We start from the raw sequence: 22,832 nt of genomic DNA, 5'->3' as shown, positions 1-22,832 counted from the left end.
AGCCAAGTATTTGTGCTAAAATGAGGAGCTGTTTCAGTTTCCCACAGTTGGGCTGGAATTACTAAACCAAAACACAGGCTTCTTGGGATCGAAGATTGAATTTTTTACTTTGAGTTTTCGCAATTGTTTCAATGTTCCAGAGCTAAACCTAAGATTACCAAAAGCCTGTATTTTTTTTAAATATTTGAGTTACATATGTAGCCTGAAATGGTCAACCCTAATAAGACAACCAGCCTTTTGAAGAACTGCATTGCTAAAATCTCTTATTTTTGTTCCTAATCAATAAATGGAAATGCTTAAGTGTTTTGATATATTTGTTGCTATACGATGTGAAACTAGAATTAGAGTGAATGAGATTCGTTTTGCAAATAATAGGCCACTTTGAATTTTTGATCTACTTAATGGGCTTTTCATACTGAGTTCCCATCAGACTATATCCCCAGCTTTCTTGATGGACAAGTGGATAAAGGCACTACGCAGTATGTACTAATGCAGAGCAGAAGGTTGCGGATTTGTTTCCAGCTTAATGCTGAGTTCGCTGATCTCAGTTGTGATAGCAGTTGGCTTGCTGTAATTGGTCTCTGCTCCGGATCAGGGAGGAGAAATATTAGCCAGGTGTCTGACTCCCAGTTGTTATCTGCTTGTTTTTGCTGGAAAGTGTGTATGTAAGTGAACAAGGACACTGGGTAAGGAGGGATTAGACTAGGCTATGACACCGACCATAGTTGAATAAGCTTGCTGCTATTCACTATCCAACTACGAAGAATGGACACTTGGATGAAATGCTGGAGGACGTACAGCACCTGTAAAACCATACCTCATTGTCTTGAACAAGGAATGGGGGGAAAATGTGGCAAAAATGATGTTTCTTTGATCATCCATTCACTTTTGCTTGCTTATTTTTTGTCTTCACAGCAAATAGATGGAGAAGCCTTTTTATTGCTGAACCAGACGGACATTGTCAAAATTATGAGCATCAAACTGGGACCTGCGCTGAAGATTTACAACTCCATCCTCATGTTTAAAAATGCAGAAGAAAATGGATCGGAGGTCTCCTAAAGGACTAAAGAACTTTTTTTTTTAAGCACAAGGACCTGCAAACTGGAATGAAATCCAACTTGAGATGATTTTTCTTCTCTTTGACTTTCTGACTCTTAACGTTTATTAATGAACTCAAATCTGTGATGTACCTCTCCAGTGGGTGAGGTCCACAGCCTTCGAAGGCCGACCAATGAATATCCTGCTATGATGTATTGTTGTACGTGATATTTGTTCCAGGTATCCAGAATTTTTTTTTAAAGAAAATACGAAAACCTCATTTGGGGAAACAAACTGAAATAGTTTATCATCTTTGGAGCCTTGATCGTCTTGTTAATTCTCCATTTCCAGTGTCGTCCACCTAAACTTATGAAAATTTGGTCTCCGTCTTGGTGTCTTTTTTTATTTCTTAATTCCAAGTGATACTGTAACACTGTTATTGGTCTCAAGTGCTGCTTTTATTGGCAACAGTACATGTAAAAAAGAAAAAGCAAAGAGTAGTAGAGGTTAGGAGGATACAAAATTAACCCTTGACCCAACACCATTAGGTTAAATCAGTCCACCATGGTTGGACTTTCTCGTTGAGACACTGTGATGAACTGTACAATTAAGTTGAACACATGAACTGAATCGCAATGTTATAATCTGAAGGATCAGTATTCTGTATCTTTTACTTCTGGTATAAAACGTGATTTTGTCTGATTATTCACTTGTGTAATGAGTAGTGAGGAATGTTGAAATGCAGTAGTTGAGCTGTTCTTGAGTCATACAGTCTCAAACTACACTGCTTAATGTTTAAGTCTCTTAAATGTGAAGGTGTAAGTGAGAGTTGTGCTTGCCAGAAACATCCAGTTGTTTTTCATGTCAGCACGTTACATTTGTAATGTATATAATAGATTAAACTGTGTAAAGTAAAAGCACATTGTAAATGTTTGTAATTGACTATTTCTGGTGCAACTTTATTCAGGAAAGGGATGGCAATCAGGAACTCGAGCAGAATTTTGAAATTTCCCCTTTTGTGCCTTTAACGTATATTTTTTATGTAAGGTGCTTCACAAGCGCATTATAAAACAAAATATGACACCGAGCCACGTAAGGAGATACTAAATCAGATGACCAAAAGCTTTTTCAAAGAGGTAGGTTTTACAGAGTGTCTTAAAGGAGGAACACAAGTTAGAGAGACAGAGGCGTGTAGGCAGGGAATTCCAGAGCTTAAGAGCCTAGGCAATTGAACGTGCGGCCACCAATGGTAGAGCGATTAAAATCGGAGATGCTGAAGAGACCAAAATTAGAGGAGTGTAGATATCTGAGTTATGGGACTGGAGGAGTTTACAGAGATGGGCAATGGAGCAATTTTTGAAAACAAGGATTCAAATTTTAATAAGATGTTGCTTGACAGGGAGCCATATAGGTCAACGAGCCCGGGATGATAGATGTATAGGATATAGTGCAAGTTGAGACAAGGCAGCAGAGTTTTGGATGTCCTCAAGTTTACAGAGAGTAGAATTGTGGGAGACCACCAGGTGTGTGTTGGAATAATCAAGTCTAGAAGTAACAAAGGCATGAATGAGGTTTTCAGCAGATGAGCTGAGACAGGGGCCACGTTGAATGATGTTACAGAGGTGGAAATAGGCAGTCTTCGTGATTGGCGCAAATAAGAGTTTTGAAGCTCATTTTGGGGTCAAATGTGACACCAAGATTGTGAACAGACTGGTTTAATCTCAGACTATTGCTAGGGAGAGGGATGGAGTTGGTAGCTAGGGAACAAAGTTTGGAGCAGCGACTGAATACCATGAATGCAAGTAAAATTCAGATTAAAGGGCTGTTTGTATTATGAAGACTTAATAGGATTGTTTGTGTGTAACATCAGTGAAGATTTTCTCTGGTATTTCTAGTAAAGTTGCAAACCCAAATATTTTGAAATTCTGGTCTCTTGGCACTGCTTCCAACACAGTATGGAGTAGATCTTGAGTTAGTGGTACTGATGGCAAACTGCCAGACTGTTCTACATCTCTCAATTTTTAATTTCCATTGACTTTAATAGCAATAAAAGTTGGAAGCAATATAAAACATGCTGCTGATTCATTATCACCCATTTACAATATCACACCAAGTTAAAAGTGACACATTTCTTTGAGGACCTGTATTCTGGCCCCAGTGCTTATCGTCCTTTTTATATTTAAAATGGAGATGATGCAGAATCTTGACTCTCTTGAATGTTGCACTTATAGGTATTTGAACAGAAATTTTGAATAAGATCTTTTAATGAACAAACACTGGCCACCCAATAGATTTTGTTTGTGCCTTTACATCTCTTGTTCCTCTGAATTTCCCCCTTTAAGAAAAATGATTTCAATGATGACTAGCAATTGGTGCCAAGATTTGTTGGTGTGAAAGGTGTTTATGGATGACATTCTCTCTTTTGGCAAGACTGCTACCCTCTTTTTCCATAGTAACAAGAATATTAGTGTATAACAAAAAAACCTGTTAATTTTAAAATACCAACTCTACTGGCAAAGCCCACATCCTGCCACTCGCTGCAGAGTTTTAGTAAACCAAGCTGCATTAACGAGACTTTATAATTTAAAAGTAATTTCAGCGTACTGCAGCCAAAATATCCTGTTGCAATGCAGCTTTTTGGTGCTCCATTGATCTTTGAAGGAGAGAAGCAAAGCTGTGTTTGATCACTTCCACCAGGGAGACCCTTCGAGATAATCAGAGGGCTGAGCATCCAGAAGTGCTCGTAAGCACTTTTTTAAGCAACAGGTTCCTTGAAGCCTGAAATGCAGCAAAGAAAGGTGCATTTTTTAAAAATTGAGATAATGGGCAGGATTTTCTCTCTCTGGGTGGGAAACGGGTTGGGACCATTTTGGGATCTGGAACACGTCCCGGGGGGTGGGGAAAACGAGTCACCGGCCTCAATTTTCATGGTGCTGCCCCCTTAATTGACTAAACTGGAGGGCCAATCCGAGTCCTTCAAGCTTGAAAGGAGCAGCAAGCTGAAATAGAGGGTAAGGCACCCACTCCAATTTTTAACACTCAAATTAGTAAAATGGATCTTGCAGCCAGGCTACCACTGTTTTGCAGGGGTGGGAGAACCCCTCTGCACGGTGGCCTACAGCTGCTCCTGTACGCAGGCAGGCAGGGAGGGCCTCTACACTTGATTTCAGTGCTGACCCCACAACCCTCCCAAGTCTGCTGCCAGGAGGCCACCTCCAGGTAGTTAAAGTTGCCCCCAACGCTTGCAGGGACCTGCAGGCCAACTGGAAAATCCCAGATGGCTGCCTTTAAATGGCTTGTAAAGGCTCTTAAGCTGTGTTGGCTGCCTGCCGCATGTGGGTGGGTAGCCCTGCTGCCATCGTAAAAAATAGCCCCGGGCCAGGATGAAGCCGGGGAACTGGCATGCTGGTTGGCAGTTATTTTTAGCTGCTGCCCACCTCCCAGTCGAGCCCTACCGGGAGCTGAAACACCAGCACAAAGGCCTCATTCAACAACAAACGCTAAGAAATAACACTTTCACAAGACCTTTTTCAAAAAATGTACAGACCTAGATTTTTGTGCTGATGCATAGTCAATGGGTGGAAAATCAAATGCATAAGTGGCAGATCAGTTGTGGTATGGCTCATGGGTATGTTCTATGACAATGGGTGTATCCTTTTATTTCATTTGTTTTCAGGAACATGGGTGACTTATGCAAAGCCACATTTATGACCCATCCTTGGGTATCATGAGGAGGTGGTGGTGACCTTGCCACTTAAACCACTGCAGCCCTTGTGATGGTGCTCATACAGTGCTGTTGAGTGGAGAAATCCCAGGATATCAACTCAGACAACAAAGGACTGATGCTGTATCCCAAGTCAGTATCGTGTGTGACTCGGAGGGCAATTTGGAGTAGAGGGTGATCCCACAGTATTGCTGCTCTTGTTCCCCCCTAGTGGTAGAGGTTGCAGGTGCAGGAGGTGCTGTTGAACTGGCTTTGAGTTGCTGTAGTGTATCCTGCAGCTACAGGACACTGGTGGTGAAGGGAACCAATATGGAGTTGAGGGCACTGAGAGTTCCGAAGAAGGGTCACTGACCCGAAACGTTAACTCTGCTTCTCTTTCCACAGATGCTGCCAGACCTGCTGAGTGAATCCAGCATTTCTTGTTTTTGTTATGGAGTTGAGGGCACTGATCAAGTGAACTGCTTTTCATGTAAGGTGTGAAGCTTCTTGAGGGTAATTACATTTGCACCATTCAGGCAAGTTTTAAGTATTCTAGCACAAGCCTGACTTTTATCTTGTGGGTGGTAGAGAGGGTTTGAGAGATCAGGAAGTAAGTCACTCGTTGCAGAGTATCTGTTATACCATAATGTATTTAAGGGCTATTGATTCACTGAATAAATCAAGTTCAGCACTGCAACCTTTTTTAAAAAATTTATTTTATGGGATGTGGGTGGTGCTGGCAAAGCCAGCATTTGTTGCATACAGGAAGACATTAATAAATTTGCAGAATGGGTAGTAATTAGCAAATGAATTTCAACATAGATAAGTGCAAGGTGGTTCATTTTGGTAGGGGGAAGAAGGAGGTCACATATTCCTCAGAAAATACGTGTCAAAGTGGGAAAGGGATCTGAAGTTACAGATGCACAAATCACTAATAAGGCCATTTAAGAAAGGGCTAGGGTTCATTTCCAGAGGGATAGAGTTGAAAAGCAGAGAAGTCATGTTAAATTTGTGCAGAATCTTGGTTAATACTGTGAACAGTTCTGGTCTCCATATTATAAAAAGGACAGAAGCACTGGAGCAGATGCAAAAAAGATTTATCCCACCCCCCACCTCACCACTTGGCAATGGGAACACAATTTAAATACATTAAAATAATTGAATTAATGAATCTTGCGTCTCCTCCTGATCTCTCCCGCCACAATCTTCAGCCTGGCGCCGGTACGGCCGTGCCTTCGTATCCCCATCCGGGGAAAGAAGGAAGAAGTCAAATTAGCGTCATGGGTGTGGAGATGGTGGGAAGGGTTGCAGGTGCAAGTTTGTGTGGGGGGGGGGGGTGGGAAAGTCAGATGGTAAAGGTAAGTGTTGTGGCAGAGGGGGAGTGGGGGGGAAAGGGAAATTTATTTGTTTTTTTGGGGGAATGGGAGAGGGGCAAAAGAGATGTTTTTATTTATTTCAATTCCATTTTACTTTAAATATTTAAATTTCCTGATAGGGCTGCCACCATTGCCGGGGACAGACAGCCCTGCACGTGATCGTGGTGGGGGGCTGGTGGGCGGGGCAGCCCGCCCTGGCTATTTAAATGAGCCGCCGCACTTGGAATTGTGGCGGCTCTTTGGCGTGCAGCTCGAAATCAGCAGCGGCCTTTTAGAATTCAGCCCCGTGTAAGTTGTGTTATAGCATTGGTATTCTGGAATACAAAATCAGAGTGGCCTTTATGCTGTATGTCCCTTTACCTATGTACTCCGGTTTATTTCTTGCCATTTAAAAATCCAGGATACACAAGATGGCAGGCAAGATGTAGAAGGATTGAGTTAAGTGCTGAGTACTTTGCAGTAATGGGGCAGATTAATGTTGAAGCTAGAACAGTTGTTAATTTTAAATCTGAGATAGATTTTTGTTAAGCAAAGATATTAAGGGATATGGGCCAAAGGCAGGTATATGGAGTTAGGCGGCGGATCAGCCATGATCTCATTGAATGGTGGGACAGGCTCGAGAGGCTGAATGGCCTCTTCCTGTTCCTGTCTTCCTATGTTCCTATGTATGGGCCCATGCCCAGGGTCCCTGGTAGCCGCATAATGCAATAAGACTGCTGGGACTGGTTTCAGGCAAGTGCGGTATATTGTGATTAGATTTGCTTTATTAATACAGTGTGGGCCTATTTTATGCATTTTACTATATGTTTGTGATTAAATGGATTGGACAAGAGTGTGGAAGGGCCCACGAAATCTTAATCCGGCACTGAAGCGTAGGGGCATTGGGGTTTAACAACACTATGCTGGAAGTATATAAATTTGAAATATTATTCTTCAATAAGATGATTTCCCCTTGCCCATTTTAGCTGGATTTATTAATCATTGTTTTACAGTTCCGAGTAACAACTCACAAACACAAATCCTTTAATTATCCCATTTTCCTTTCTTGTCTGAAGCAATAAAATACAAACTTCAGCTGAACTTTCTCTGCAGCTTCATCTTAAAATTCACCTTTTGTCACATTTGGAAAACATTACTGACATATTGTGATAACCTGTGCAGCTACTGTAATTTCCCTAAGAAAAATACATTTTCTCTGAGCAATGAATGCTTTAGAAATTGAATATAAAGAAAAGGAAACACTATTTGTCGGTCTCAATCTCAGTCTCAAATGGCCACTGAAGTAGTAATTTTGGGCAAGTTTTACCTGGAAATGGCTTTGCAAATTTGGGCTACAGCTTTTCTTCAAATCATCTGCAGAAACGGTTCTCCCTGTGTCTGCGTGGGTTTTCTCCGGGTGCTCCGGTTTCCTCCCACAAGCCAAAAGACTTGCAGGTTGGTAGGTAAATTGGCCATTATAAATTGCCACTAGTATAGGTAGGTGGTAGGGAAATGTAGGGACAGGTGGGGATGTGGTAGGAATATGGGATTAGTGTAGGATTAGTATAAATGGGTGGTTGATGGTCGGCACCGACTCGGTGGGCCGAAGGGCCTGTTTCAGTGCTGTATCTCTAAACTAAACAAACCTCGTACAACATCTTTACAATTGTAGTGAGAGAATCCTATCATACTCATACCCTGGAGACCTGTCAACTACAGAAACCAGTGTAGTAATTAAATCTGTTTACCCGAGTGATATAGCTCGAGAAAATCAAACCACTTTCCAGCTTGCACATAACATATGTTTTTTTCTCTCTACCGTTATTAAATCAGCCTGATTTCTGTATCTTTAAGTTGCCTCCAGTCCTTTGTATTTTAATGCAAATTAATGAGTATGGTCTGACTAGGTTAGTACAACTTAGGTGAGTTTCCATTGATACACAAAGCCCTTTCCTATCCTGAGTGGCGTGAAACAGGGCTGTGTTCTCGCACCCACACTTTTTGGGATTTTCTTCTCCCTGCTGCTTTCACATGCGTTCAAGTCCTCTGAAGAAGGAATTTTCCTCCACACAAGATCAGGGGGCAGGTTGTTCAACCTTGCCCGTCTAAGAGCGAAATCCAAAGTACGGAAAGTCCTCATCAGGGAACTCCTCTTTGCTGACGATGCTGCTTTAACATCTCACACTGAAGAGTGTCTGCAGAGTCTCATCGACAGGTTTGCGGCTGCCTGCAACGAATTTGGCCCAACCATCAGCCACAAGAAAACGAACATCATGGGGCAGGACGTCAGAAATGCTCCATCCATCAATATTGGCGACCACGCTCTGGAAGTGGTTCAAGAGTTCACCTACCTAGGCTCAACTATCACCAGTAACCTGTCTCTAAATGCTGAAATCAACAAGCGCATGGGAAAGGCTTCCACTGCTATGTCCAGACTGGCCAAGAGAGTGTGGGAAAATGGCGCACTGACATGGAACACAAAAGTCCGAGTATATCAGGCCTGTGTCCTCAGTACCTTGCTCTATGGCAGCGAGGCCTGGACGATGTATGTCAGCCAAGAGCGACGTCTCGATTCATTCCATCTTCGCTGCCTCCGGAGAATACTTGGCATCAGGTGGCAGGACCGTATCTCCAACACAGAAGTCCTCGAGGTGGCCAACATCCCCAGCTTGTACACACTACTGAGTGAGCGGCGCTTGAGATGGCTTGGCCATGTGAGCCGCATGGAAGATGGCAGGATCCCCAAGGACACATTGTACAGCGAGCTCGCCACTGGTATCAGACCCATCGGCCGCCCACATCTCCACTTTAAAGACGTCTGCAAACGCGACATGAAATCCTGTGACATTGATCACAAGTCGTGGGAGTCAGTTGCCAGTGTTCGCCAGAGCTGGCGGGCAGCCATAAAGACGGGGCTAAATTGTGGCGAGTCGAAGAGACTTAGTAGTTGGCAGGAAAAAAGACAGAGGCGCAAGGGGAGAGCCAACTGTCCAACAACCCCGACAAACAAATTTCTCTGCAGCACCTGTGGAAGAGCCTGTCACTCTAGAATTGGCCTTTATAGCCACTCCAGGCGCTGCTTCACAAACCACTGACCACCTCCAGGCGCGTATCCATTGTCTCTCGAGACAAGGAGGCCAAAGAAGAAGTTGCCTCCAGTCCTTTGTATTTTAATGCAAATTGATGAGTATGGTTTGACTAGGTTAGTACAACTTAGGTGAGTTTCCATTGATACATAAAGTATAGAGTAGTTCACACACTAGTGTTTTAGACAGACTTTTAAAAAATGTATGAGAAATGAGTTATTTCCCCCTGTACCATGAAGTAACTTGCAGAGCCCGTTGAGATAGCACTGGAAGGAGCCAAGCAGCTCACAAACTCGAGAAATGGCCAATATTTTATCCCCAGGGCCTATTGAGACAAATACTCCACTGCAAAATATGAGTAGTAGACTTAAAAGGACAAATTTACCTGCTAAATATGATGTGCAGAAGATCGAAATTAGCCACCAGCAAACTATGGAAGGATCAGCCAGTTTCTCAATAAAAACATGGGAAGCAACACTTCAGAATTTTTTATTTTTACTTCGGTTCCTACATATATGTTGGAAGAAAACTGGTGTTGTGACATGTCGGTGCACTGTACGTTCAATCCTGTGTTAACAAATCTTATGTTTTTAATAACAGAAATACATTGACCAGCAAAAGAGAATACAAAGGGATTAATCTCACTGTCTCAATTTAGAAGTTTTACTTAGTTTGAGTTAGTTAGTGCAGGAAGTGAGCAGAACCATACTGTCGGGCCCCTGTCAATGATCTAAAACCCAAGTGAGTGGTGACATTATTTCTGTTGAACCAGAGCATTACTCAGCTGGACACAAACACAACCTGCATGAAAGGTGACCTTTCACAGTCTCAGTTCACGTTGTTACCCTTTTAAAGATACAGCATTAAGTCTCAAAGCTATTTGTGGATTTGTAATTGATCTCTATGAATTGACACATTTGGGAACTGGCTAGTTAGTAAACAAGATTCCAAAATGAAGTCTTTAAAGCTGTTTCATGTAAATGTTCCTGGCTGAACTTAACACTTTCGATTCTGGCAATATGGCTCACTCCTCCTGGATCATCCTGGATTGCAAAGATAACTTATGGCATCGTTTCCCCACTGCTGTCTGACTCCGCAAAACCCTCGCCCCTTACACCCTCATCCTTACCAACAGGTGTGGATATTTTTGTCACTAAGATTGAGACTAGCCATTCAGTTACCTCTGCTACATCTCTCCCTTGCTAGTTCCTGCCAAGACCTGAATATTCCCTGCCTTAGCCTTGAACTCATATGTTTCTGTAGTTTCTTTCCTATCTCCTTTCATGCCTGCTCTGAGCTCACCTTGTCCATGAGACCCACCTTCTGCTCTCTTAACCTTATTCCCATTAAACTGCTGATTACCCAACTTCCCTTCCTGGCCCCCACACTAGCTGTTATTCTAAACAGTTAGCTCAGGTAGTATTCCCCTTTTAAATCTGTCATCATCAGCCTCTGCTCAAAAAATCTACCCTTGACCCCTCTCTTTGCAAATTACTGACTCATCTCCAACCTCCATTCCCTCTCCAGAGTCTGAGGGCGGAATTTTCTGGACTTCGTCCCTGCCAGAACGACGGGACCATTTTCAGGCCGGGTACTGATTTACTAATGGACGGGCTTGGCTGTGGCTCTTTAACTCAGCCTTTGCATTAGCAGCCCTCCTCTGGCTTGCCCGACCAATTAGGGGAGGAGGGTTGGTGGGATGATGCATCCATTCTAGCAAAGGAAGGCTTTCTAATTAAAGAGACCGTGGCATGGGTTGCAGCATTCGAGGGAATGGAACCCGGGAAGACTGTGCCCTGGGTCTCTCACTATAACCTATAGGTCCTGCTGTGGGATCTGAGGGGCTGCAGTGAGATGAGCTCTACCAAGGAAGGGAGGAAGAGGGCAACCTCTCCAACCAAGCAGGCATGGACGGAAGTGCCCAAGGAAGTCAACAGCCGAAGCTCCAATAGGATGCACGACCTCAGCAGGGAATGACAGGTGAGTGGTATAACACTTTCAGGTACCAAGCCCCATACGCTACCTTGCCCAGCATTCTCCTGCACAGCATTCCTCAGGTCAAGACATCTTGCAGCTCCAATCAATCCTCTCTCTGCAGGCACCTCACTTCCCCATCTGAACAGCCAACACACACTCACCCTCATCCTATTGTCTTCTCGCATCCATGCCTCACAGCCTCCACAAATGTTGTCCTTCCCTCCTCTCCAAACAAACCATTATGAGCACTCACACCTCCCCGCTTTCCTTGCAGAAGAGAACACACAACTTGGCAAAAGGCAGAGACCTGGGGTGGGGACCCTCCAGTGACAGACACCTTATTAGCCATTAGCAACGGGTGTCCACCTGGTCCACTGGGAATGAGGTCTTGTTCCAGAAGGCTGTAGATGTCAGCAGCGACTTACTGTGAGAGCTTGAACCTCCTGAGGCACTGGTGCTCAGACATGTTGGGAGAGCTGATCATCTGCCCTTAGACCCTGTGCTGTGGGTCTCGCCTTCTTCCAGGTGGATCTTGGTGTCTGTCCCCTCTGCCCTGTGGAAGGACATGTGGCTGAGGAGAAGGTAGCTGTTGCTGTTGCCCCTCATCAGAAGTGCAAGGTAGAGCTACAAAAGCTGGTCCCATGTCATGGTAAAGGCTGGTAGCAGGAAAGTGCAGCTGAAGGTGAGTGAAGTGCTAGATAGGTGAAGTGCCTTCCAACAAGTTGGCAATCACCTGTCAAGCAGCGATAGCACTCTTTGAGAGAAATGCTTTGAACAGCAGGGTGTTTTTGCGACTGGAGGGCTGTTTCCAGTGGCGTTCCACAGGGCTCAGTACTGGGTCCCCTGTTTTTGTGGTCTTTATTAACGATTTGGACGTAAATGTAGGGGGCATGATTAAGAAGTCTGCAGATGACACAAAGATTGGCCATGTGGTAGATAACGAGGAGGATAGCTGTAGACTGCAGGAAGATATTGATGGTCTGGTCAGATGGGCAGAAAAGTGGCAAATGGAATTCAACCCAGAGGAGTGTGAGTTGATGAATTTGGGGAGGTCAAACAAGGCAAAGGAATACATGATTAATGGGAAAATACTGACAAGCGTAGAGGAAGTGAAATACTTTGGAGTGAATGTCCACAGATCCCTGAAGGCAGCAGGACAGGTCGATAAGGTCGTTAAGAAGGCATATGGAATCCTTTTCTTTATTAGCCAAGGTATAGAATACAAGAGCAGGGAGGTTATGCTGGAACTGTATAAATCATTGATTAGGCCACAACTTGAGTACTGTGTGTCATTCTGGTCACCTCATTACAGAAAGGATGTAATTGCAATAGAGAGGGTACAGAAGAGATTTACGAGGATGTTGCCAGGACTGAAAAAATGCAGCTATGAGGAAAGATTGGATAGGCTGGGGTTGTTCTCCTTGGAACAGAGAAGGCTGATTGAAAAGTACAAACTTTTGAGGGGCCTGGATAGAGTGGAGGTGAAGGGTCTATTCACCTAAGCAGAGAGGTCAGTGACTAGGTTGCACAGATTTAAAGCAATTGGTAGAAAAATTAGAGGGGAGATGAGGAAAAGAACTTTCACCCAGAGGGTGGTGGGGGTCTGGAACTCACTGCCTGAAAGGGTAGTTGTGGCAGAAACCCTCAACTCATTCAAAATGAGTCTGGATATGCACCTAAATGCCATAATCTGCAGGGCTATGGACCAAATGCTGGAAGGTGGGATTATAATAGGTGGATCGTTTTTTGGCCGGCATAGACACGATGGGCCAAGTGGCCTCTTTCTATGCCTTAAACTTTCTATGATTCTCTCACCTTGCCATAGCTGGAGTTCTTCATTTCCCTTATCAAAGCTTTCCCAGCCTGTCAGTTTCACTGACGAAGCTCTTCCCATTGTGTACTTACCTCGGCAACCCTGGTGAGTTGCTGACAGGTCAAGAAACAGGTTGCCTGGCTGGAAAATCCAGAAATAAGGGTTAAAACTGATCTTAGTTGGCTTTTTAATTACCTTAATAACTTACCCAACAAATCTAAGGGGTTCCCTGTTTGCTTTCAATCCCATCCCGTAGAAACCTGGAGGAGGACGGAATGAATTCAGGAGCCCAACCCGACATCAATTTCAGGAGATTTAACTCCCTGCATACACGCAAACATGCCTCGCTTTGCCTGGAAAAATCCCCCCCCTTGGACCGTGTTATCACTTTTCAAATCTGTGCCCATCTTTCTCGTAACTCTCTCCTTCAGGTTTCTACACCTGCCACTGTACTGATATGGCCCTAACAAAGTCATAAACGACATCCTCATTTTCAATCTCTGTAGCCTTTGACACAGTTGAACACACCATCCTTTGTTACATAGTAATGGGAGTAGGACACTCAGCTCCTTGACCTTGATCCACCATTCAACTAGATCATGGCTCATTTACCCACCTATGACCCATATCTTTTCATACCCTTACTCAACAAAGATCTATCAATTGCAGCCTTCAATTGACTCAACATCCACCGCTTGTTGGGGGAAGAGAGTTGCAGGTTTCTACCTGCTGTTTGTATGAATCATAAAATGATAAAGCACAGAAGGAGGCCATTTGCCCCACTGTACCTGTGAAGAAATACTTTCTGATTTTGCTATTGAATCGCCTAGCTCTAATCTTAAGATTATGCCCCCTTGTTCTTCATTCCGATCCACAAACCCACACCCAGAAGAAATAGATTCTTATCTCCCCTTATCATTTTAAATATCTCAATTATATCATTACTTAATCTCAAGGGAATACAAGTCTACACCACCCGCCCATATAAACTAACCCTTCAAGACCTGGTATCATTCTGGTGAATCTGTGCTGCACCCTCTCCGATGCCAGAACTGAACATAATACTCTAGGTGAGGTTTGACCAAAGCTCTGTACAACTGAAGCATAGCTTTGCTTTGTATTCCAGTCCCCATGAGATAAAGGCCAACATTCCATCAGCCTTTTTGATAACTTTCTGTGCCTGTTCACTAGTTTACAGTTGTCCAGCTGAGTGATGACATCCTGTGACTGGTTCCGTTCCTACCTATACAGTTGTAGCCAGACTCTCTCCTGCCCCCACAATGTTACTATCTTAGTTTCCCCAAGGATAGATCCTTGGTTCCCTCTTCGATCTCATCCACATGCTACTGCTCGTTGGTGTCAATTGAAGATATGATGTCGGGTTCCACATCTATGTTGATGACAATGGCCCAAATTGCACGGTTGTAATGACAGCAAAGCTATCAACATTCGCCATCGTTACTCTGTAAAACCGATAGCAACTTCTGGTATCTGCACATGCACAGTTAAATGAGGAAATCCAGAAGTTGCTGGCAGTGATTCCATGTTTCTCCACAGGTTGCGATATTGAAATTCTCACAGATAGAAATCAATTAGAAATCACTGGACTGATGTGAACTTCTACTTTTTACACGATTATTCTCACAGCATGTGTACACACAGATTAACAGTTATGACTGGACTCACATATTTCAATCAGTACAAGCTGTCTTCATGTAATCACAAACACACTGGGCTGGATTTTAAAGTCCCTTTGCCACTGGGAACGGTGCCGGGGTGGGGGATGGTAGGGAGGCAATGGAGATTGGCAGGGAGGGGGCCGGCCACCGACCCCGGCAGGCCCCGTACCGATCCTCGCGGCAGGGGCGAGGCCTCATGATGGCCGCTCGGCGACGGAACCCGCATTAAAATATGTCAATGCCTACTTACCTTGCAGGCCGAAATGATTCAGCCATCACATTGCAATCTTTATTCTGGCGGCCGGCAATGTCGTGCCTTCAAATCCCCGTTCGAGGAAACGAGGTGCGACACCTGTGGGGAGGGGGGAAGGAGGTGATTTTTTTTTCTGTGGGGGACCAATACTGTGGATTGGTCGGGTGGGGGGGGGAAAGTGCATAGAAAGGTTATTTTATTCATTTTTACAAAACTTTACAGTAACTGGCCCTTTAAATTTCAAATGCTCATTGGAGGGCTATAAGCCGTTTAAAAATGGCGCCAGCGTCTGCGCATTAACGCTGGACACCGTTGCCGGCTACTGCTCACCCACCCCCTCCACATGATTGAGGGGGGGGGGGGGGTAGGGGACGGCCGCCCCGGACGTGATAATGAGCTGCCACGTTTGGAATCGCGGCGGCTTCGCGACGTGGTCTCCACGCGTGTGGACCACACTTGTTACGCCCGCCGTCTATTTCGGCGGCGCAGTCTTAAAATGCAGCCCACTATGCTTTCCCAGATCATGCCTGTCTTTGACAGAATATCGCCTAACAATCCTTTCCTGCATTCTAGCCTTGCAATCTTTGCTCAGTCTGGCTGCCTGAATTACTGTCTGTGTTTTATTTTCATTCATTCACGATCAGAAAGGGATCAGAAACATAGAATTTAAAAGAGTTTACAAGTCAGTAACAGTCCATTTGGCCCAATCACTCTCTGCCTGTGGTTATATTCTACACGAGCCTCCTCCCACTCGATTTACTCCTATCTCACCTTTTTCACATATCTTCCTACTCCCTTCCTCCTTATGCATTTATTCAGCTTCTACTTAAATGTATCTATGATCATCCAACATAATGGGTGTGAGATATTTTGTGATTGCTGATAGCCTAACTATATTTATTACGTTCTGAAGAAGGGTCACTGACCTGAAACGTTAACTCTGCTTCTCCCTCCACAGATGCTGCCAGACCTGCTGAGTATTTGCAGCATTTGTTGTTTTTATTTCAGATTTCCAGCATCCACAGTATTTTACTTTTATATTAATTATTTATTAAACTCAGTCCATGGGGAACATATGAACATACAAATTAGGCCACTCGGCCCCTCGAGCCTGCTCCATCATTCTATAAGATCATGACTGATCTGATTGTAACCTCGACTCCACCTTCCTGCCTACCCCCAATAACCTTTCACTCATTGGCTTATCAATAACGTCAACACTAACTCTCGAACACTCATTCTACCTATTCTCTCAGAGCCGTTTTTTAAAAATCTGTGAGAATACGCTATGGTTTAAAACACATTTAAAGGTAACTCACATTTTGCAAAATTTTCCTATGGAAAGTAGTTAAAAAGATTCTGAAATCTGACAGAATGAAACTGAAAACAAACCGGAAGGAGAGAGAACAACATCTTATGGTGGAAAAGGAGTAAGCAGAAAACAAAATGAACAATAACACACTTCCTAATATAAAAGCAAAATACTGCGGATGCTGGAAATCTAAAATAGAAACAGAAAGTGCTGGAAATATTCAGCAGGTCTGGCAGCACCTGTGGAGAGAGAAACAGAGTTAACGGGCTGGATTCTATGTTGGAGATAGGGCTCCTGGTGCCAGGCCGAAAAGGTGGGGGAAACCCCGCTTCAGCCTTTTCGCGCTCCCCCCAGAGTAATCCTCCGGTCGTTTAACCTCCAAGTTACCCAAATGGGATCCCCAACCGTTTAAAGAGAGGGATCCCGCCTCCAGGAGCTGTCGGCCAATCAGAGAGCCAGCAGCTCAGCAGTATCGGCAGCACCACCGGGAGTGGTGGCCACTTCCGGTATTGCAGAGGCCTCGGACCCAGGCCCAGCACTGGAACCCCGGACCAGAGGTAGGTGAGTCGGGGTCACTGGGGCCAGTCCATAAGGTCCTGGCAAGGGGTGGTGGGGTGGGGGGCGGTGGTCGTGCAGTCCAGGGGGTGAGGGTCCTGGCGGGTAAAGTGGTTCCCAGTGCGGGTCCTCCATGGGCCACAAATTGCCCACGACGGAGGGACAATCCCAAGACCGCAGGGAGGGCGTCTCGTGTTACAAGGCATTCTCCCTGCATGGTGGAGGCACCCTGCCGCTGGTAAAGATCCCAGCGGCAGTGGGAAGAGACCCTTAATTGACCGTTAAGGGCCCAATTGGCCTCTGGGCAGAAAGGGCGTCATCAGCATATCCTGCCTTTGGGAAGATCACTTGGCGACGATGAGGCAACTGGCCCTCTGCCCCTGCGCCACACCCGCCATCCATTGCGACACTCTGTGCCCCTCTGTCTCCGATCCCGCCTTAGGGGGCCACATAAAATCCCAGCCAACGTTTCAGGTCTGTGACCTTTCATCAGAACTGGCAAAGGTTAGAAATGTAACAAGCTTTGAGCAAGTGAAAAGGGGGTGGGGGAGAAGAAGAACAAAAGGGGAGGTCTGTGTAGGGCGGAGGGCAGGAGTGATTAAATGATTAAGATGTTATGGAACAAAAGGCAAAGGCAGTGCTAATAGTTGTAGTAAAAGACAAAGCATCTGTCCAGAGAGAGTGTTAATGGCAGAATAATGAACTATTCTGGTCCGAAAGCAAAAAACATGAAAAACAAGTTTAAGAACTGACATATGGTGAGAATGAAAAATGAAAATTGCAGTTATGGTCTGAAATTGTTGAACTCAATGTTGAGTCCAGAAGGCCGTAAAGTGCCTAATCGGAAGATGAGATGCTGTTCCTCAAGCTTCACTGAAACACTGCAGCAGGCCAAGGACAGAAATGTGGGCGTGAGAGCAGGGTGAAGAATTAAAATGGCAAGCAACCAGAACCTCAGGGTCATGCTTGCGGACTGAGTGGGGGTGTTCCCCATGTGGTCACCCAATCTGCGTTCGGTCTCTCCAGCGTAGAGGCAAATAGCACAATAAATCAGTGAATGAAAAGGACCTGACATCCGGGTGGAACATCTGTCCAGCCCAGCACTTTAATTAACACACTAAACAGCAGCTACAAGCTGATATTGTGCTCGTGCTTTCATTATTAGCATTCTAAATACAGGTAATTAAGGTTGTCTTCAGAGTTTAAAAGGAAACAATTTATTTTTATAATTATCTGGATATTCCAGTACTCCAGGTAATTGAATTTGGTGGCTTCATGTGCTTTTAGACTTTATGTTAATTTATTACATTTTATTTTAGAATGTCCTCTACTTAATTAAAATGTATCACTTATCAAAATTAATCCATTGAGTGATTGTGGCTTTTAGGAATCCATCGAATTGATGCAAATCCCAGCTGACACATTCATGGGGGGTTTCAAACTTTTCAAGTAATAGGACGGGAGCCATTTCAGGAATTGGAATAAATGGTCAGATTATAAACCAGCAGCCGATTCAGGAAAGTTGCTAACTTTTAACAACATTACGTATAACAGGTGCTGCAGCAAATGCTCTGTGCCAGGCAGCGGCAGAATGTGTCTGTAATGCTCCACACATTTTGTTCAATTACATTTACAAAGGGGAGCATGCAAGCCAAAGTTAGGCAACTCAGCCACACAGAGTAAATGAAACTGGATTATGCTTTAGTGGTTAAATACATCAACTGTTTGGGGTTCCCAGGGCAGACCTTAGGCCCCAGATACAATCCTCAGATCTTCCTTTGTCGATCTCAGCCACAGCAGCAGTTGGGGTTTCTATAATTTCTAAGGGAGAGGAACCACTAGTTCCCACTCTGATTGCTACTGCGCTGGAAAATGTATGTATGGACATTGGGGGATGACGGGATCAGGCTCCTCAGTCACGTGGTGCTTGTTCAGCAGCTTTCCAGTAGTAGCCTTTTATAAAAAATCATTGTTGGGATGTGAGCATTGCTGGCAAGGCCAGTTTCACTGCCCATCCTGAGTAGCCCTTGAGAAGGGAGGCAGCAGTGAGCCACCTTCTGGAACCACTGCAGTCCATGTGGTGAAGGTACTCCCAAAGTTCTGTGAGGGAGGGAATTCCAGGATTTTGACCAGCGACAATGAAGGGTTGGCCAATATACATCCAAGTTAGGGTGCAACATGGGATGATGTTCCCATGCGCCTGCTGCCCTCATCTTTTTAAGTGGTAGAGGCTGTGGGTTTTGGAATTTGCTGTTGAAAAAGCCTTGGTGATTTGATGCTGCGCACACTGCAGCCACGATGCGCCGCTGGTGGATGTTTCTGGTGGTGGATGGACAGTCAATCAGCATTCTCTGAGCTCACCTATGAAGAATGGCCATTTGGATGAGGCCGAGGCATCAAGATTGTGCTTCTGACATCCCCAACGGACAGCAGCTTGGGGAGAATAGGGCACAAAGCGATAAATTAACAACGTTTCTACACACTGTAGTACCATCAGCTCCTGACATGCAAGACTCATGTATTCAACAGTATCAACAAAGATAACTTACCAATCACTTTTTTTCCCAGATCTGCTTTTTCCTGGGCCTTATCTGTTGCCAGTCATCCAAGCTCCCACATTGCTTTGTGCACTAGCCTGTAATGACACAGTAATGACGGTTTGCATATCTGCAATGTTGAAAAGTTCATAGTGCTGGCACAGGGCAGCGACCTCATGTTTTTAGAGACAGTCTACACTGAGAACTTGTACCAACTCATGTCTTAAAGAAGTAGAGTACCATATGTAGCTCACTGTGGACTTGGACTTTGTGTGAAAAGCAAATGCACCTAATGAAAAGAGAAAATAAACCACCTCGGGCTATCCCATGACCTCTTATCAGTCAACTGAGAAGCAAAATTGGCAGGAATCTAGTACACAAACAAAAGTTGCCAGGGAATGCTGTGTAGAACAGAAAAACATAAGGGAAATTGCTTTTTCAGAAAGAATTATAAAATGGATGCTAATTTTTTTTATTCATTCATAGGATGTGGATGTCATTGGTGAGGCCACTATTTATTGCCCATTCCTAATGGCTCTTGAAAAGGTGGTGGTGAGCTGCCTTCTTGAACTGCTGCAGCCCTTGTGCTATAGGCACACCCACAGTGATGTTAGGTGGAGAGTTTCAAAATTTTGGCTCTGCTACGATGAAGGAAGAGTAATATACTTCCAAGTCATGATGGAGTGTGATTTGGAGGGGAACTTGCATGTGGTAGTGTTCCCATGTGCCTCCATCTTCTCGGCAGTAGAGGTTGCAAGCTTGGATGATGTTGGCAAAGAATTTTTAATTTCCTAAAATAGTTACTGTACTAAAAGTTGCCTTAATGCTATCAAATTAATAATTATGTTTTATGGCATATATCTACAGTATTAAAAGCTTTTTTAGTAAGCAAAATAATTGGGCTGGATTTTGTATTCGCAATAGAGGTCCTGCCAATGAGCCTGAAGGTGGGGGGTGACCCAGCTTCGCCCGTCTGGCAGACACCGGGCCGCATCTTGTCAGCGGTCGATCAGAGGGCCGGCAGCTCAGCAGCACTACTGGGAGCTTGGCCACTTAAGTGGCTCAATTGGCCTCTGGGCAGGAGAGCCGTCCATCACCTTCCTTGCCCCTGACAAGATGGCAGGCGGTGGTGGGTGGACATTGGGCAAGCCACCCCTCCCTTCCCTCACCATTTTATGGCCTCCCCCCTGCCTCTTAGCCCATCCCCAGAGGGCTGGTAAAATTTAGCCCGATATTGTTAGAATTGGAAGTTGTTTTAATGTAAACAGTGTTCGCAACGGGCAAGGTACAGGCTGTACCCAACCAGCCCGTGCTTGCAAAACTCAAAACACAGTGTCCAACATTAGATGTGATTCTGTGATTAGACAACATTTGCTAAATAATCCTCAATGTGCTAAGAATTACACTGACAACCAATTTAAGATTGTCAGTAGGGCTCGTAGTGTGGCGTATTTGCATGTACTGGAAGCTGCATATATTAATACACAGGGCCTTGTTCTTTGCAGACAGAAAGAACATGTACAAACATTGTGCCTATTTTAGCTAAACAAAATAAGTGACAGCCATTCGCTGGTTCATTCCTCAAGGCAATGCCTTGCCCAATCAGAGTCAAGCTGCCTGGTTTAAATTTCAAACAAAGCTTGGCAGTTAACTGTCAGTCACCTTAAACTGGTGCATTCTCCATGGCAACACCTCCACCAATCAGAGTTCACTTGCCAACTAATCAGCACTCTCTTCTCATACAGTATAAAGTTGTTGTTTTCCCTTACAATGGTATTCTTGCGGATTGTCCTGATGAGTGTAAGACGAAAAGCTTCGACATGTTTCTATTTTCAGCAATACATTGCTCCTACTTCAGTTCAGGAGGGTTGTCTATGTCATTATTGCACACCATATGTCAATGTTTTGTATATATATTTCAAATTGGATAAACTTTACTCTCATCAATATCAGGGATGTTAGTGCTGGGGAGCAGAACATTTATGCCAGTCAGCAACAGATTCAAACATCTCCAGGCTCACTCCAGCATTGCTAGCTTCAAAATAAATTCTCCTTGCTATTCCCTACAATGTACCTTAGAGGCAACCTCTGTAGACCAGCCTCTATTGCACCAATGTGACACTGACTTTGCACATCCACATTTGTTATGATCTCAGTGAGATTGGTAATTTAGTGCCAAATTAGGATGGTATTGTGCTGAAGTGTCAAGTTCAGTAGGAATTAGGCACTTCATGTAGGAACCATTTAGCCAGGAGAGAAAGAAGTCTATCCCTCATCAGCCTGCTCTGGATTCAAACCCAGATCTCCGAGGTGAACAGACAATGTTCTCACTCTTTATACATTTTTACACAGTTTCAATTGAGATAATCTGAATTTTTTTTAGTTAATTCCTAAATCAGCCAAATGTTCATCATTAACGACAGTTCTCAATGTCACCTCATTTACTGATTAGGCAGCCTACAGCCTGCTGGACTGAACATTGAGTTCAATAATTTCAGAGCATGACGGGCCCCCCTTTTTATTTTTAGTTATTTTTTCTTTTTTATATGTTTGTTTTATTTTAGTTTGTTTCCACTGTGCCTACCCACTTTTTTCATGTTTGTGCTTAGGGGTCAAGGCTGTTCATTTTTAAGTCTATTAACACCCTATCTGTACTAAAGCTTTGTCTTTCAACACACCATTAACATATTGTTTACCTTTGCTCCATGACCTTCTGGTCAGCTATTCTGTGACCTTGTCCTATCAACACCTTCTCTTTTGTTATCTCTTGCCCCACCCCTGCTTTACTTGCTTAAAACCTTTAACATTTCTAATATTTGTCAGTTCTGATGAAGGGTCACTGAACTGAAACGTTAACTCTGCTTCTCTCTCCACAGATGCTGCCAGACCTGCTGAGTATTTCCAGCGTTTCTTGTTTTTATTTTTTTAAGTCACCCTTGCTTCCTCTTAGAAAAACCCATTGCGTTGTGTTGGTAACAATCCCTATTGCTGGAAAATAAAGCATCCTTTGACTCACTGTCAGCAATGCCGCAGGAAATTGGCTAATCTACACATTAAATTCTTGCATCTACCATATGTCCATCACACTCCACGTGCCAGGCTTTGCTACAGATCAACACTTGCATTTATATCCCAACTTCCAGGCCCTCAGGACATTCACAGCCAATGGAATTGCCTTTGTTGTGTGGTCCACTGCTTTTGCGGGCAAATACAACAGCCAATATGACAAAGCAGCTGAATATCACGCACACAAAACCTCGCCCCAGAGCGGAGCAATGCCATGGGAGATTCACCAGTATTAAAAAAAGAAACATTGCAATTAAGTTTTAAAAACAGTTCTTACAAAAATGCAGGAAATAAAATTACACAATACGTACAGCATCAACAGAATGTGTATTCACCGATCCCAACTGGGGTGGGTGGGGGGGACCCTGACTTAATTTGCAAAACAGAAGTACACCAAAGATATTCGGTTTTACAGATTTTATGAATAAAGAATATTTTGGAAATTAAAAAAAAATGTG

General features: G+C 44.1%; 1 protein-coding gene across 6 annotated transcripts in view; it reads left to right on the top strand.

The window, feature by feature from the left end:
* l3mbtl1b (L3MBTL histone methyl-lysine binding protein 1b) overlaps positions 1 to 2,918 on the top strand; it is a 57,132-nt gene extending 54,214 nt beyond the window's left edge. For 4 of the 6 annotated variants that reach the window (XM_068011584.1, XM_068011585.1, XM_068011583.1 and 1 more), the window contains one exon: positions 916 to 2,918. In XM_068011584.1, the coding sequence (XP_067867685.1) occupies positions 916 to 1,059 (144 nt within the window). In that variant the 3' untranslated portion in view covers positions 1,060 to 2,918. The remainder of the gene's footprint in view (positions 1 to 915) is intronic. The other 2 variants (XM_068011587.1, XM_068011586.1) reach the window with 1 other exon arrangement.
* The last annotated feature ends 19,914 nt before the right edge of the window (positions 2,919 to 22,832 follow it).

The sequence above is a fragment of the Heterodontus francisci genome, chromosome 31, assembly GCF_036365525.1.
Source record: "Heterodontus francisci isolate sHetFra1 chromosome 31, sHetFra1.hap1, whole genome shotgun sequence".
Classification (NCBI taxonomy): Eukaryota; Metazoa; Chordata; class Chondrichthyes; order Heterodontiformes; family Heterodontidae; genus Heterodontus; species Heterodontus francisci.
This window is presented reverse-complemented; position numbering and strand designations above follow the sequence as displayed.